The sequence below is a fragment of the Schistocerca piceifrons genome, chromosome 11 (assembly GCF_021461385.2).
Source record: "Schistocerca piceifrons isolate TAMUIC-IGC-003096 chromosome 11, iqSchPice1.1, whole genome shotgun sequence".
In the NCBI taxonomy this organism is placed as follows: Eukaryota; Metazoa; Arthropoda; class Insecta; order Orthoptera; family Acrididae; genus Schistocerca; species Schistocerca piceifrons.
This window is the reverse complement of record NC_060148.1, coordinates 154,893,747-154,911,675: the sequence shown is the minus strand read 5'-3', so window position 1 is coordinate 154,911,675 and position 17,929 is coordinate 154,893,747. Positions and strand designations below refer to the sequence as shown.

The following is a 17,929-nucleotide window of genomic DNA, read 5'->3' as shown; positions in this document are numbered from 1 at the left end:
GATTTTCCTTCTCAAAGTCCTTGCATAGCTGACATAAGTTTTCTGTCACCTGGCTAAGGCTAGCACTTGGTTTCACAAAACTTGTGACCTGGTACTCTTTCCCTAATTTCTCCTGTAGCTGTTGGCCCACACCCCTCCCATGACTGCCACCTATAAGCAGAATTTTTCTTTTCCTATTCTGGTTTGATCCCGACCTGTCTTTTTTCTTTAAGCTAATATTCTGCTTCAACCTACATTCAACTAAATCTGGATGAGGCCCTTCCTCCATTACTTCAGATAGCAAGCCAAACTGATTTCCTAACTAAATTTTATAAGTTTTATCAACCGTTTCCCTTTTCCGCCCTTTGCTTGCTCCCTTTTACCAGCGCCCAGAGTACTTTTCCTCCCTTAGCTTACATAATTCCGAATTCGCGATTTCTAATTCAGCCTTAAGGGCACAAATCTTTGCCGCCAGTTCCACGATTTTTCTATCCTTTCTATGTAACCTACACTGCCATGGAAGAGCCTCATTATCTATCCTCGTTTCCTCTCCGCTACACTCTCCCCAATGAAACCACAACCTACAGTCTACACAGAACACTCTCTCTTTCAAATTTCTACGGCAACCACCACACTTGTCATACATGGTTTGATAGTAAAACATGACACAAAAGCAGAAAATAACTTCAACAGCACAATAGGTTTTAACCTGTCCCAGTATGCAACTGAACACTAATGTAAACAAAGTTATAAACTTGGCTCAGAAACTTTTAATCAACTACACAAATTCTGGATGAGAGACACGAATTAATTTAACTTTGAAGAGCTAAGTCTAGTCAAAAACAAATATCTACACTCATACGAAATTTACGCCAAAATATGTAAACAACAACGCAACTGCCGGGCTTTACAAAATATTTCCTTTTCGATGTAATTACGTTTAGAAAAGCAAAACCTTCAATACATAGATTAGATGAGAAGTAAATGCACTAGTCTAAAATGTAATATTAACTAAATTAGCTCTTATTTCAATATTAATCACTTAACTTAGTGAGAGCTTCATACACGCACATATGCCTGGCTACAGGGCTGTCAACCTAAGTACATGAAATAAGATTTAATAAAACAATGAAAGTGTTACAGTTGTCTTAATGAGATTAGTTTATTATGGATATATAATCAGTTTGTAATGTATCCTTCAATAACTTTGTAATTTTAACTTTTATACTACAAACTGCAGAGATTATAGGAAAAGTAATAAATCTTATTAATATTATTGAGCTAGACCTCCTTTTGTATGGAAATAACCAGCCAACCTTCGATGATGCACCCATTTGATGCAGTGTTGCAGCCTTTCATGATCTGTGAGGCTATACCTTCACAACTGGTAACAACATTTGCTGGCCCCAATGCTGTCATTCTGAACCACAATACTCAATCACTGTCCAATGGCATCACCATTGCACCAGCTTAGCCACTGCCCAGCTGATGTATCTTGGCAGCCCTCATGCTGTCCCTATTGGCTCAGTACAAAGTCAGCACACCTGTTGCCTCGGCACCACCACACCACTGTATCAGTGCATCATTTTAGTTGGCTGCGTATATTTCTACAATAGCCAAAATTATTTCTACAATAGCCAAAATTGGCCAATTCGAAATCTAAATTATTGTAGTATTATTTCTCACTTCTTAAATACTTTTAGTTTTCTATTCATGTCCACTTTTTTTACTGCATTTTGGAAATTATTTGTTTCCCCTATTATAACGTTGCATCCTTCAGCAAGAGCCACCGGTCCAAAGGAGCATTTTCAAACATCAAACTACTACTTTTGTAATTTTGAAATAATTAGCCTGCTGCTATGGAGGGGGAGTGAAGTGTGTGTGGTAGATTGATAGACCGAGTGGGGAACACTTTATGAAATACGTTTCACTTCAGAGCTGTGGCTAGTCAGGGGCTAGTTCTGTATCAGTTACCGTTGTATATACCTTGTTCACATTCATACAATTCTGACAGTGAGGATACTGATGGGGAGACACTTCCGAGAAGCATCCTTAGTGAGGAAAACCTAGAAAACCATCCAGCAACCAATGATACCGCTGTTAATGGCCACATGGGGCCATAGGGCATAGCCGGGATAAATTTGGCTCACTATTGGCAACCAGCTTTCAGTCTGATCAGAGGTGTGCTTCTATCCCATTCTCCAGCACTATGCCCCTCAGTCTGTTAGTGGCCTCAGAAGTAAAGTTCTGATGTAAATACCAGTTAGTTGTTTTAAAGTACTCCTCATTGTTGTTTTTTTAAACAATATGCTTGATTACCCTTACTCCTGGATCCACAACCTACAACTGACTTGTCCTTGACAATTCTTATACAACAGTTTATTCTGTAGTGATTAGCTTAGGTTATTATTTTAATAGGTGCAGTTACACTCTTTAATTTGTTGGTATGTACAGTGTTTATGTAGACTCAGTTCTTTGGGTGGTTTTCCACACAACCACTGAATATGTTTATTTTCTGAGTACATCTCGTGTACCAGAGAAACACCATATGACCCATCCTTAGCTGACGCCTACAGATATTCAGTCCATATTGTGTACCTTTTTTTAACATGTTACTACAAATTTTACTGTTTCTTAGAGATTCATAATATGTATAGTCGCCACACTTTGTAGTACATTTTCAGATTCATTGGAATATAAGGCTATTGTCCAGAAACCCGGTTTTTCTTTCCTTTTATTGGAAAATAATATTTAATACAAATGAATGTGGATGTTGTCTATTATGAATAACCAATACAGCAGTTGTGGATGTACTATCATGGGAAAGATGAAATACAATGTAATCATATCACTACAAAGTGTCACAGCTGAAGTGTAGCAACACAGAACAGTGCCAATCACTTAATTATAACTATCTCCCATTGTTACACATATGATGAAACATACTAAACCACTTTCGACAATAACAAATAGGTAGGAAATCAAAATTAAAAACAATCGTTCTGAAATTGAAACTGAAGCATAAGTACAATTTTCCAAAAACCTCATGTATATTTACCACAAATTAAGAAAAATATCCACAATGGAATCATCTTTGAATATAATACAAGAAATATTTAGTGCTCACGTTCTGAGCTCTCTCACGTGTTGTTCTTGTGTATAAAAAAAATTGGAATCAAATCATAACACCTAATGTTTGTTTACCTATTTCTTTTTTTTTTTTTTTTTTTTGTAGAACTTACGCAGTATTAGATGCTGAACAAGTAATTAAGAGCTTTGGTGGATAACACTTACCTATATTATCTCTGAATTATGTACAGAGCTTTGTGAAACAAAAATATTTCACAAAAAAATATAGCTATTGTGCACTAGTGTAAATGGCAGCCAAGCATGATGAATTTCTTAGATTACACATTTCCGCATCTGACCCATTTAAATGAAGATGCACTGATGGGCAAAAATGTCATGAACACTGTTCATGAGAAGAATGAACACCATGTTGTATGCACATGATGCAATAAGCAGTTTACAAGTATATAAGCAGACCAGATATTTACACTTTTTGTTCTATCAGTAAGATGAGCTGCAAACATGTAAATTTAATGATGTAAATGACTTTAGCAAAGGGCAAGTTAAAGTGGCATTGCAGTTGGGAACTAGCACCTCAAAAGTTGGTACAATGGATCTATGCTAGTGTTGTGAACATCTGAGGAAATTGGCTGAAAGGTAATAAGTCCATAACATTATGATAAGATGTAATACATCTATACTTCTTCACAAAGTATGGAAGTCAGAAGCTTGCCTGCTCTGTAAAGCTGGGTATGTGGCAACATGTGACATATCTAATGACAGAAAACAACGCTGGGGCAGCCATACACGTTTTGGAACTCACAGTTCAATGTACATTGTGGAACGTGTGGCTCTGGAACATATGGTCACTGTATGTTTCCATACCGATTCCACCAAAATGTTAACTTGCAACTGCAGTGGGCAAGGGATCATTGAGGCTGGAGTGAGGGTCAATTCAAATGTTAACTGTCAGGATGGGTGACATTTCCTGTTACACCAGGTCAGTTGCACATCCAGATATGCTATCATCTAAATGAATGGCACCAAATAGAGGGCCCATTATGCTATGGGGGCAGTCACTTTGGCTCCTGTGGGACACCTGTTAGCAACAGAAGGCATCATGACAGTTGCAGACTACGTGACATTTATTGCAACTGCATGGATTCCTTCATTCCTGGTGTGGTCTCCCATAGTGGAGGCATCTTTCAGCAGGATAATTGTCCATGTCACATGTGCATGGTCTGAGTAGCATGGTAACTAACACTGATGTCTTGACCATACCATTTAGCTAATCTAAACGTGTGGAATACAACTGGTGCAACATACACCCAGAAACATGTAAATGATGTGTCAAGTCCATATCATTTAGAATTTTCAAACTACTGTATTCCAAAGGTGGCCAAATATGCTATTAAGCAGGTTCTTATATTTGTTGTTACGTTTACTAATGCAGGATTACTACCAACAGAACACAAATGTACACACTATTAATGACACACCAAGTCTCTTGCGAAAACATATCTGAGTAAAATAATTGTTATAATCATGTTTCTCCAGTATTGAGTTTACTAGCCTCAATGAAGCAAGTGCTTTTTACAGTCACTGTTTCTAAAATACAGAGTTACATGTACTACATGATGACTTTGTTTGGAATATTAAGCAGCAAGTCATCACATTTCCTTGGCCTTATACTGAATATTGCAAGATACTTATGATTACTGACAAATGTAAGGATTTATCACAATTCACAATCTTCTTGTCACAAGGTAATAGGAAAAAGCAGCAGTGCTAATGACAAAAACATATTTGATTCATGTTTCTTGAGTATTTGGTAATACGATTTCATGGCATCTGAAGCTACATATATGAATTTTTTGTCACATTATCTGTTAGCACTCTATACTACACATCATTACAAGTTTTTTCACAATTCTACTAGATTTTAAAGTTATTTCACCGAAAGTACAATTTATTGTCCCCTGGTACATACATTATTTTATAGGCCTTCAGGGCACCAACCACGAAAACCTATTTGTGTAAACTAACACATAATTACATTTTCTTTCTGACGTGAAGTAATGCATGTGTCTTGAGAGTATCCAAGTAAGTGAAACTTTTGTCACAGATCTCACATTTGAGAGGTTTCTTTCCAGTGTGAATTAATGAATGTTTCTTGAGATTACCTGACATAGTAAAAGATTTCCCACAAATCTCGCACATGTAAGGTTTCTTTCCAGTGTGAATTAATATGTGTTCCTTCAGATAGCATGACAACGCAAATGCTTTCCCACATATCTCACATTTGTGAGGTTTCTCTCCAGTGTGAATTAATACGTGTTTGTTAAGATTGCCTACTATAGTAAAAGATTTCCCACAAATCTCACATTTATGAGGTTTCTTTCCAGTGTGAATTAATACATGTTTCTTGAGATCACCTAACATAGTAAAAGATTTCCCACAAATCTCACATTTGTGGGGTTTCTTTCCAGTGTGAATTAATAAATGTTTGTTAAGATTGCCTAATATAGTAAAAGATTTCCCACAAATCTCACATTTGTGACGTTTACTTCCAGTGTGAAATTGTGAGTGTGTCTTGCAATTATCTGCCCTAGCAAAAGATTTCCCACAAATCTCACATTTGTGAGGTTTATTTCCAGTATGAATTAATGAGTGTTTCTTGAGATCACCTAACATAGTAAAAGATTTCCCACAAATCTCACACTTGTGAGGTTTCTCTCCATTGTGAATTAATACATGTTTGTTAAGATTGCCTAATACAGTAAAAGATTTCCCACAAATCTCACATTTGTGAGGTTTCTTTCCAGTGTGAATTAATACATGTTTGTTGAGATCACCTAACATAGTAAAAGATTTCCCACAAATCTCGCACATGTAGGGTTTCTTTCCAGTGTGAATTAATACGTGTTTCTTGAGATGGCTTGACATAGTGAAAGATTTCCCACAAATCTCACATTTGTGCGGTTTCTTTCCACTGTGAATTAAAACATGATTCCTGAGATAGCCTGACGCAGCAAAAGATTTCCCACAAATCTCACATTTGTGAGGTTTCTTTCCAGTGTGAATTAATAAGTGTTTGTTAAGATTGGCTAATATAGTAAAAGATTTCCCACAATTCTCACATTTGTGACGTTTATTTCCAATGTGAAATAATGTGTGTGTCTTGCAATGATCTGCCCTAGCAAAAGATTTCCCACAAATCTCACATTTGTGGGGTTTATTTCCAGTGTGAATTAATAAATGTTTCTTCAGATTACCTAATATAGTAAAAGATTTCCCACAAATCTCACATTTGTGAAGTTTCCTTCCATTGTGAATTAATGAGTGTGCCTTCAGATAGCTTGAAAACACAAAAGCTTTCCCACACATCTCACATTTGTGAGGTTTCTTGCCAGTGTGAATTAATATATGTTTGTTAAGATTGCCTAATATAGTAAATGATTTCCCACAAATCTCACATTTGTGAGGTTTATTTCCAGTGTGAAGTAATGAATGTTTCTTAAGACCACCTAACATAGTAAAAGATTTCCCACAAATCTCGCACATGTAAGGTTTCTTTCCAGTGTGAATTAATGTGTGAGCCTTTAGATAACGTGACTGGGCAAACCATTTCTCACAAAAATCACATTTGTGAAGTCTTTTCCCAGTATGAATGGAAACATGTCTCTCGAGATCACCTGACCTAGCAAACAATTTGCCACAAATACCACATCTGTCAGTTCTGTTGGCAGTAAGTAGATCAGCCTGGGCGCTGACATTAACAGCTATAGACAAAGTTCCATAATTACTTGTTTTCTCTCTATCATTTGTCATATGTGTGTTACATATGTCATTAGAGGGCTTCTTTGAATCTTTCCAAGTTTCCTTACATGAAGACTGGTCATTGTGTTCTGTGACAGAAACTTCTGCCTCGCTATCCAACGAGGTAGTGGTTTGATGCTCATCACTATGTGCATATTTTTCATGACTGTCAGCAGTTAAAACTTGACAATTCTTACTCATTGTCATATGCTTTTTCAAGCCAACATTACTGTGAAATACCTCACCACACCACTTACAATCATACGAAGGTGGTTGCGTTCCATCAATGTGCATAAACACATGCATTATGAGTCTGTATTTTGAAGAAAAGCTCTGTTGGCAGAAATTACAGCTATATACATGTAATTCCTTTTCCCTCGTACTACAGTCATATTGGGTGGCAACTGAGCATTCCTTATCAATAGTCACATCTTCTGTATTGGTACTGAACCCTTGTGTTGACTTCTCCATTTCTATCATCAACTCATCCTGGACCAGTCTATGGTGACAAGTTTCTTCACATGATATGCTGCAACTCCCACCAGTAGTCTGAGTAAATCTGAAGAGTGAGGAGGATAACGTTAAATATTGAGATATACAACAAAGAAACAATATTTGAGTGACCATAAATCCAGTACTATAGGTCACAAGTCATAAAAGTGCATAAGAATTGACATATTCAGTAACTGTTACTGATTTAAAATTATAATATTCCACCAGAAGTAAGGAACTGATGAGGTAAAAGTGGTTTAAAACGAAAATAACCAGAGGAAATTCAATAATGATTATTCTGAGTCACTGCTGATTTGATCTGAAATTTTTAGATTAGAACTAAAATACTTCACTTTCACATGTTACAATCTTTTTAAAATACAGTGCTACAAGTCAATAGTCTACAACAATTTATGAAATGTATCAAAAAATTAATCAGTTACATGTTTTAATTCAAAATTTTTAAGTTCAAGGTATTTCAGATTTATTTAAGAGAAATAATTTCTAAATGTTCCTCTTCGATTATGTTAGCCCTGTAAGTGCATTCTCCTTGTTTCACCAACACTTTCACCTCTACGAATGGTAAATTTATTTCACCTGGTAAACGATTTTTTTTTGTTTGATTCCAAATAAATCAATTACTAGTGCAAGCATCAATATTTTCATTCGTTATCTACAATGGATGTTGATCAGCTGGACAATAACTGTTCATGAACAAGAATCAAGGTGACATCAATCACGGGAATAAATTTGCATACTGATGAATGAATGTGAATGACACACTTGCAGATGGTTTTAATCTAAAACTGTTTTTGGCACTGCAACTTATATGAAGCCTTCCACAAATGGAAATATTGTCTAAACAGATGGAAATGCTTGTAAATTTTCCAGTACACCTGGAGTGAGCCTTGTTGAAAATTTTTACATCTTCCCAACATCTGGTCTCCTGCCATTGCAGAACACCATTGACTGAAGGACACAAACACAAATGGTCACATCATCACCCATTAAATACTGAAGGGTAACACTACACACTGAGTGGCAGTGATAACAGCTGATGCATGAGCTACACCTGTAGTATCTGGGTTTCATTATTAAACCTGCAGTTAAACCCTTTCCCACAGAAAAGAACTGTAATGCTTTTCAGGTCCCCAGTATGTACATAGGGGGATATGAAAGATTACAAACTACTGAAGGTGTGCAGGCTCCAGAGTTTTCTTTTGTTCTGACGGTACCTTTTCACTTTTTTGCATTGTGTTGAGTACATAGTTAAGTTTGGCATGGTATCTGGTAAATTTCGAGTGTTTTTGAACAATTAATTGGATCACACGATTTTTTAAAATGTAACTGGTATCATGGTGTGTCAGATTCTAGAAGTTGACAACTGAATCACTAAATTTTGTAACTTATATAATTCAATAATTTACAACTTGTATTTTCATACACATGTAAGTGAAGTAACTGAACACTAATAATGATAAAACACATCAGAAAAATATGCAAATAAGATTTCAAACAATTACCTTTCTGTTTGTCAAAGTACTAGAAATAAAACTTACAATTAAAATTTTACAATATGCCAGTCAACCATAAACCAACCAGAATAAGAAAAAGAATTTCTGGAAAGCTTTAGCAATAAATAAATTTTGAGGTTTTTATTTATCACTTGTTTTAGAGACCACCATGAAAGCATTGTGTAGATACTGGGTGCTTCTGTCATATCCCTAATCTTTACTGCACAGCATTTCGTGTGGCAGGTACACTGATAAAGTATTCATCTACGTCTACACGATTACTCTGCTATTCACAATAAAGTGCCTTGCAGATGGTTCAATGAAGCACTTTCAAGCTCACTCTCTACCATTCCACTGTCGAATGGCGCGCAGGAAAAACGAGCACTTAAATTTTTCTGTGCGAGCCCTGATTTCTCTTATTTTATCGTGATGATCATTTCTCCCTATGTAAGTGGGTGCCAACAGAATGTTTTCCCAATCGGAGGAGAAAACTGGTGATTGAAATTTCATGAGAAGATCCTGTCGCAACGAAAAACGCCTTTGTTTTCATGATTGCCACTCCAATTCACATACCATGTCTCTGACACTATGTCCCCTATTTCGGGATAATACAAAACGAGCTGCCGTTTTTTGTACTTTTTCAGTGTCATCCGTCAGTCCCACCTGACGCAGATCCCACAACACACAGCAGCACTCCAGAAAAGGGTGGACAAGCATGGTGTAAGCAGTCTCTTTAGCAGACCTGTTGCACCTTCTAAGTGTTCTGGCAATGAATTGCAGTCTTTGGTTTGTTGTTGTTGTTTTCTTCAGTTCTGAGACTGGTTTGATGCAGCTCTCCATGCTACTCTATCCTGTGCAAGCTTCTTCGTCTCCCAGTACCTACTGCAACCTACATCCTTCTGAATCTGCTAGTGTATTCATCTCTTGGTCTCCCTCTACGATTTTTACCCTCCACGCAGCCTTCCAATGCTAAATTTGTGATCCCTTGATGCCTCAGAACATGTCCTACCAACCGGTCCTCCTCCTTGTCAAGTTGTGCCACAAACTTCTCTTCTCCCCAATTCTAGTCAATACCTCCTCATTAGTTATGTGATCTACCCATCTAATCTTCATAATTCTTCTGTAGCACCACATTTCGAAAGCTTCTATTCTCTTTTTGTCCAAACTATTTATCCTCCATGTTTCACTTCCATACACGGCTACACTCCGTAAAATACTTTCAGAAACGACTTCCTGACACTTAAATCTATACTCTATGTTCATAAATCTCTCTTCTCCAGAAACGCTTTCCTTGCCATTGCCAGTCTACATTTTATATCCTATCTACTTCGTCCATCGTCAGTTATTTTTCCCCCAAATAGCAAAAATCACCTACTACTTTAAGTGGCTCATTAGCTAATCTAATTCCCTCAGCACCACCCGACTACATTCCATTATCCTAGTTTTACTTTTGTTGATGTTCATCTTATATCCTCCTTTCAAGACACTGTCCATTCTGTTCAGCTGCTCTTCCCAGTCCGTTGCTGTCTCCAACAGAATTACAATGTCATCGGTGAGCCTGAAAGTTTTTCTTTCTTCTCCATGGATTTTAATACCTACTCCGAATTTTTCTTTTGCTTCCTTTACTGATCGCTCAATATACAGATTAAATAACATCGGGGAGAGGCTACAACCCTGTCTCACTCCCTTTCCAATCACTTCTTACCTTTCATGCCCCTCTACTCTTAATTGCTATCTGATTTCTGTAGAAAATGTAAATAGCCTTGAACTCCCTGTATTTTACCCCTGCCACCTTTAGAATTTGAAAGAGTATTCCAGTCAACATTGTCAAAATATTTCTCAAAGTCTACAAATGCTAGAAACATAGGTTTGCCTTTTCTTAATCTTTCTTCTAAGATAAGTCGCAGAGTCAGTATTCCTCACGAGTTCCAATATTTCTATGGAATCCAAACTGATCTTCTCAGAGGCCGAACTGTACCAGTTTTTCCATTCATCTATAAAGAATTCGCGTTAGTATTTTGCAGTTGTGACTTATTAAACTGATAGTTCGGTAATTTTCTCATCTGTCAACACTTGCTTTCTTTGGGCTTGGAATTATTATATTATTCTTGAAGTCTGAGGGTACTTCGCCTGTCTCATACATCTTGCTCACCAGATGGTAGAGTTTTGTCAGGACTGGCTCTTCCAAGGCCATCAGTAGCTCTAATGGAACGTTGTCCACTCCCAGGGCCTTGTTTCGACTCAGGTCTTTCAGTGCTCTGTCATACTCTTTATGCAGTATAGTATCTCCCATTTCATCTTCATCTAAATCCTCTTCCATTTCCATTATATTGTCCTCAAGCACATCACCCTTGTATAGACCCTCTATACAAGGTGTTACAAAAAGGTATGGCCAAACTTTCAGGAAACATTCCTCTCACACAAATAAAGGAAAGGTGTTATGTGGACATGTGTCCGGAAATGCTTAATTTCCATGTTAGAGCTCATTTTAGTTTCGTCAGTATGTACTGTACTTCCTCGATTCACTGCCAGTTGGCCCAATTGAAGGAAGGTAATGCTGACTTCGTTGCTTGTGTTGACATGCGACTCATTGCTCTACAGTACTAGCATCAAGCACATCAGTACGTAGCATGAACAGGTTAGTGTTCATCACGAACGTGGTTTTGCAGTCAGTGCAATGTTTACAAATGTGGAGTTCGCAGATGCCCATTTGATGTATGGATTAGCATGGGGCAATAGCCGTGGCGTGGTACGTTTGTATCGAGACAGATTTCCAGAACAAAGGTGTCCCGACAGAAGACGTTCGAAGCAATGGATCGGCGTCTTAGGGAGCACGAAACATTCCAGCCTATGACTCGCGACTGGGGAAGACCGAGAACGACAAGGAGAATGGATGAGGCAATTCTTTGTGCAGTTGACGATAACTTTAATGTCAGCGACAGAGACGTTGCTGCTGTACAAGGTAACGTTGACCACGTCACTGAATGGAGAGCGCTAAGGTAGAACTAGTTGTTTCCGTACCACGTACGGCATGTGCAGGCACTATCAGCAGCTGATTGGCCTCCACGGGTACACTTCTGTGAATGGTTCATCCAACAATGTGTCAATCCTCATTTCAGTGCAAATGTTCTCTTTACGGATGAGGCTTCATTTCAACGTGAGCAAATTTTCACAATCAACATGTGTGGGCTGACGAGAATCCGCACGGAATTGTGAAATCACTTCATCAACACAGATTTTCTGTGAACATTTGAGCAGGCATTGCTGGTGATGTCTTGATTGGGCCCCATGTTCTTCCACCAACGCTCAATGGAGCACGTTATCATGATTTGATACGGGATACTCTACCTGTGCTGCTAGAGCATGTGCCTTTACAAGTATGACACAACATGTGGTTCATGTACGATGGAGCACTTGCACATTTCAGTCGAAGTGTTTGTACACTTCTCAACAACAGATTCGGTGAGCGATGGATGGGTAGAGGCAGACCAATTCCATGGCTTCCACCCTCTCCTGACATCAACCCTCTTGACTCTCATTTATGGGGGCATTTGAAAGCTCTTGTCTACGCAACCCCGGTTCCAAATGTAGAGACTCTTCATGCTCGTATTGTGGACGGCTGTGATACAATATGCCATTCTCCAGGGATGCATCAGCGCATAAGGGATTTCATGTGACGGAGGGTGGATGCATGTATCCTCACTAACGGAGGACATTTTGAACATTTCCTGTAACAAAGTGTTTGAAGTCACGCTGGTATGTTATGTTGCTGTGTGTTTCCATTCCATGATTAAAGTGATTTGAAGAGAAGTAATAAAATGAGCTCTAACATGGAAAGTAAGCGTTTCTGGACATATGTCCACATAACATATTTTCTTTCTTTGTGTGTGGAATGTTTCCTGAAAGTTTGGCTGTACCTTTTTGTAACACCCTGTATACTCCTTCCACCTTTCTGCTTTCCCCTCTTTGCTTAGAACTGGGTTTCCATCTGAGCTCTTGATATTCATACAAGTGGCTCTCTTTTCTCCAAAGGTCTCTTTAATTTTCCTGTAGGCAGTATCTATCTTACCCCTCGTGAGATAACCCTTTACAGCCTTACATTTGTCCCTGATTAGCCATTTTGCACTTCCTGTCAATCTCATTTTTGAGACGTTTGTATTCCTTTTTGCCTGCTTCATTTACTGCATTTTAATATTTTCTCCTTTCATCAATTAAATTCAATATTACTTCTGTTACCCAAGGATTTCTACTAGCCCTCGTCTTTTTACCTACTTGTTCCTCAGCTGCCTTCACTATTTCATTCCTCAAAGCTACATATTCTTCTTCTACTGTATTTCTTTCCCACATTCGTGACAATTGTTCCATTATCCTCTCCCTGAAACTCTGTACGACCTCTGATGTAGTCTGTTTATCCATGTCCCATCTCCTTAAATTCACATTGCAGTTTCTTCAGTTTTAATATACAGTTAATAACCAATAGATTGTGGTCAGAGTCCACATCTGCCCCTGGAAATGTCTTACAATTTAAAACCTGGTTCATAAGTCTCTGTCTTACCATTATATAATCTATCTGATCCCTTTTAGTATCTCCAGGATTCTTCCAAGTGTACAACCTTCTTTTATGATTCTTTTACTAAGTGTTAGCTATGATTAAGTTATGCTCTGTGTAAAATTCTACCAGACGGCTTCCTCTTTCATTTCTTACCCCCTATCCATATTCACCTACTATGTTTCCTTCTCTCCCTTTTTCTCTACCCACAATATTATCTATGTGATCGTTTGACTTTAGGTTATTTGTAATCCCTAAGTATTTAGTTGAATTTACAGCCTTCAGTTTTGTGTGACTTATCGTGTAATTGTAATTTAGCACACTTCTTTTAGGACTCATGGGAATAACTTCATACTTTCCCTTATTCAGGGTCAGTTGCCACTTTTTGCACCATACAGATATCTTATGTAAATCACTTTGTAAGTCGTTTTTATCATGTGATGACTTTACAAGACGGTAAATGACAGAATCATCTGCAAACAATTTAAGACGGCTACCCAGATTGTCTCCTATGTTGTTAATATAGATCAGGAACAATAGCGGGGAACGCCGGATATTACTTGTTTTACTCGATGACTTTCCGTCAATTAGTACGAACTGTGACATTTATGACATGAAATCACGAATCCAGTCGCACAACCGAGGCGATACTCCATAGGCACACAGTTTGGTTAGAAGACGCCTGTGAGGAACAGTGTCGAAAGCCTTCTGTAAATCTAAAAATGTGGAATTAATTTGACATTCCTTGTCGATAACACTTATTACTTCAGAGTATAAAGAGTCAGTTGTCTCTCACAAGAACGAAATTTTCTGAAACCATGCTGACTGTGTCAATAAATCGTTTTCTTCGAGGTACTTCATAATGTTTGAATACAGTGTATGTTCCAAAACCCTACTGCAAATTGACGTTAGTGATATAGGCCTGTAATTTAGCGAATTACTCCTACTTCCCTTTTTGGGTATTTGTGTGACTTGAGAAATTTTCCAGTCTTTAGGTACGGATCTTTCGGTGAGCGAGTTGTCGTGCATTATTGCTAAATATGGAGCTATTTTATCAGCATACTCTGAGAGGAACCTGACTGGTATACAGTCTGTATCGGAGGCTTTGCCATTATTAAGTGATTTAAGCTGCTTTGTTACTCCGAGGATATCTACTTCTATGTTTCTCATCTTGGCAGTTGTTCTTGTTTGGAATTCAGGAATTTTTACTTCGTCTTCTTTGGTGAAGGAGTTCCAGAAAACCGTGTTTAATAAATCTGCTTTAGTGGCACTATCTTCAGTGACTTCACCGTTGGTATCGCACAGTGAAGGTATTGTGTGTTGCCACTGGTGTGCCTTTTGTATGACCAGAATCTCTTTTGGTTTTCTGCCAGATTTCAAGACAGAATTTCGTTGTGGAAATTATCGAAAGCATCTCTCATTTAAGTACGCGCCATATTTCGAACTTCTGTAAAACTTTGCCAATCTTGAGGATTTTGTGCTCTTTTAAATTTGGCATGCTTTTTTCGTTGCTTCTGCAACAACGATCTGACCCACCTAGTGTACCATGGGGGATGAGTGCCATCACTTATTAATTTATGTGGTATTTATCTCTCAATTGCTGTCGCTATTATCTCTTTGAAAACATACCACAACTTTTCTACACTTACATGATCAGATCGGAAGGAGTGAAGACTGTCTCTTAAGAGGGCGTTAAGAGCATTCTTATCAGCTTTTTTAAATAGATATACTTTGCGTTTCTTTTTTATGGTTGCAGTGATGATGGAAGTGCACATGTATTTTATCAACACACATACTACAGCCTGGACTGCAACACTGCTGATGGTTTACACCACATTTGTTAAAAATTTTGGCATGATAGCTGTTACCTCTATTTTATTCCTTCCTTTGTTCTCTCAATTTTCCAACCAAAGGGCTGTCATTATGAACAAAAACAGTTTCTTACATTCGATTTATCTACGCCAGTACTCCTCTACCCAACAACTAGTTGGGTTGGGGGATCAATGGGACTTCGCAACCTTAACTCAGTCTTTTGGCCGAGGCTGGTTGCAAAGTGCCATTACATATTATACAGGCTAGTATTACGATGGGGTCGCCATTCTCAATGTCCCTCCCCCCATTCCGGGACATAATTAGTGAATTAGTGTACCCCAACTGTTTCCATCCAGTGTAATCCATGGGAAAATGCGAATGTCTGCAAGCTGTGTAACTGAAGTGGAATGTGGGGACCAGCCTGCCATTCACCTAGCAGGGTGTAGAAAACCACCTAAAAGCCACATCCAGGCTGGCCGGCACACTGGCCCTCCGTCGTTAATCTGCCAGATGGATTCGATCCGGAGTCAGCACGCCTACAGGAGTCCAGGAAGCAGTGTGTTAGTGCTCTCGGCTACCCTGGTGGGTCGTTTCTTATATCACCGTGAAACTATTATATCTGGTTCCACCTACTAAGGAAAGATAGTCAGTGCACTTGGTTGGAGACTGTTGTGAATACAAGCAAGCCTATTAAATCTTATCTCGGAAACATTAATATCACGCAAAGAAGGCATGTTCTTTAGAACATTTTTATATTATCAAGATTTTGTTTCATCACTGTTGAATATCTAAAATATCTTCAGGGAAAAGTACACCTGATTTCTAGTTCAATGACTCGATTCCTGCCCAACGCATTACCACTAAGTCACAGGGCAGGAATCTGCAAAGCACTGTTATATTGTCTAGAATAAACATTGCTTGGATTGTGCATGTCTCCATTTGAGTTTCCCCTACAATAAAAGAAGGAGTCATGGTGATATGAGTATGTCCTCTGTTATTTTCACAACAACTACTACTACCACCACCACCACCAACAAGCCATTTTCTGAATTTGTATCACCAATTTCCATCATTTAATCTTGATGAATATTAGTGTCATCCACAACTTCATAAATCATTTACCGAAATATACGTTCAAGTACAGTTCTCTTACTCTCAGAAGTCATGTATGATGATGATTGGTTTGTGGGTCACTCAACTGCACAGTCATCAGTCCCAATTTTTACAGTATTTTTTACACAGTCCAATGTAGCCACTGTCACGAATGATGATGATCAAATGATGAGGACAATGCAAACACCCAGTCATTAGGCAGAGAAGGTCCCCAACTCAGCCAGGAATCGAATCCAGGATCCCATGATCCAGAAGCAGCAATGTTAGCTACTAGATCACGAGCTGTGGACAGAACTCATGGAGAATAAGAAGTCTGATCCGACTGGTTTGAATGGTTAGGGAGACATGGGGCACACTGCATATTGTAAGAGACACTGACAGAGGTCACCATAGTTATTATACTGTAATAACAATAAACACAAGCTGTTGATAAAAACCCCTGCTGAGTGGCAATCATAGAACGAGTGTGGTATCTGCTAGAAGTCATAGCAACTTTATTAGGAATTTACTGAGCGTAAAATTGTCTGAAAAGCACCCTGTTTTCATAACAAGAAATCGATCCGAGGCGTTTTAACTGATTTTAATTAAACTGAGAGTGTTCTGGGTGCTGCAGTGTGGGCTCTATACTTTGCAGGATGCTGTAACATTGTAGGATGTATATTAACTGGTGTCCTCAACGAGCATGCTGAAAAGTAATTTTTCTCTTTCTGCCACCAGGTGAAAATATGGTGCTATAAGCAGTGAGAATGAGGTATCAGGCAGGAAAAGAGAAGAACGATCAGACCAATGATAATGGTGGTTCTGGTACCTTTGTTAGCATATGATCAGAAGTTACATATTCAAAATGGTCTACTGCCTCTGCAACTTGATGTATCCTTGACATGACATAGTTAATAGTTGTCTACATCATATACAGTGTAATCAGACTGACTGTCATCATATGATAACTTACTGATCAGGGGTATCTGGATACATCCCCAATAAATCTTTCACATATCCCAACATCCACATGTCATATGAATTTATATCAGAGGATCTCGAAGGCCACATATCTTGAAACTGTCTAGATATGATACAGATGATACCGAAGTTTACATGCAACCAATGGTTCACTTGACAAATGACATACCATCAAAATAATGGTACATGTGTTTTCATGAAATGCCGGAATCACGCTGCATAACAAGGTCCTTATAAAGTTCAGATGTCACTGTACTCCTAAGAGGTGCATAACTTGTCATTATCTTCTAGGAACACTGACTGAAAATGAAGGGGGCTTGTGAAATCACACCACACTATCACATAAGCTGGGAGCAGTGGATGTTCCTGCACAAGATTTGGGAGGAAAACCCCCATATGTGACAGTTCTGTGCATTCACAGCCACATGCAGAGTAAAATATGCCTTGTCCATCCAAAGAATATTCCCCAGCCAAAAGTCGCTCATTTCCATGTGTGCCAAAAATAAACGCAAAATGAAAGTGTTGTAGCCTATCTTGGGACTTCTTTAGCAGCACATTAAGAGCCTTCTAGAGATATTAGAGTAAAATGTGTCACCAAATCTGTTTAACTGTTGACTGGGGG

The 17,929-nt window shown here is 38.4% G+C and overlaps 2 protein-coding genes across 2 annotated transcripts in view; both read right to left on the bottom strand.

Moving 5' to 3' along the window:
• Positions 1-3,194: 3,194 nt before the first annotated feature.
• Positions 3,195-7,328, bottom strand: LOC124720132 (zinc finger protein 99-like). Its single transcript, XM_047245430.1, has one exon. The coding sequence runs from the start codon at positions 7,171-7,173 to the stop codon at positions 5,101-5,103; it is 2,073 nt and encodes a 690-aa protein (XP_047101386.1). The 5' UTR covers positions 7,174-7,328; the 3' UTR covers positions 3,195-5,100.
• LOC124719845 overlaps positions 7,173-17,929 on the bottom strand; it is a 90,760-nt gene continuing 80,003 nt past the window's right edge. The window contains exons 6-7 of the mRNA XM_047245031.1: positions 7,254-7,426; positions 7,173-7,180 (exon numbers count right to left, since the gene is read on the bottom strand). Coding sequence (XP_047100987.1) covers positions 7,173-7,180; positions 7,254-7,426 — 181 coding nt within the window. The remainder of the gene's footprint in view (positions 7,181-7,253; positions 7,427-17,929) is intronic.

Excerpts from the sequence above, each read along its gene's own strand:
- LOC124720132 (XM_047245430.1), bottom strand. The coding sequence starts at position 7,173 with ATGCATGTGTTTATGCACATTGATGGAACGCAACCACCTTCGTATGAT.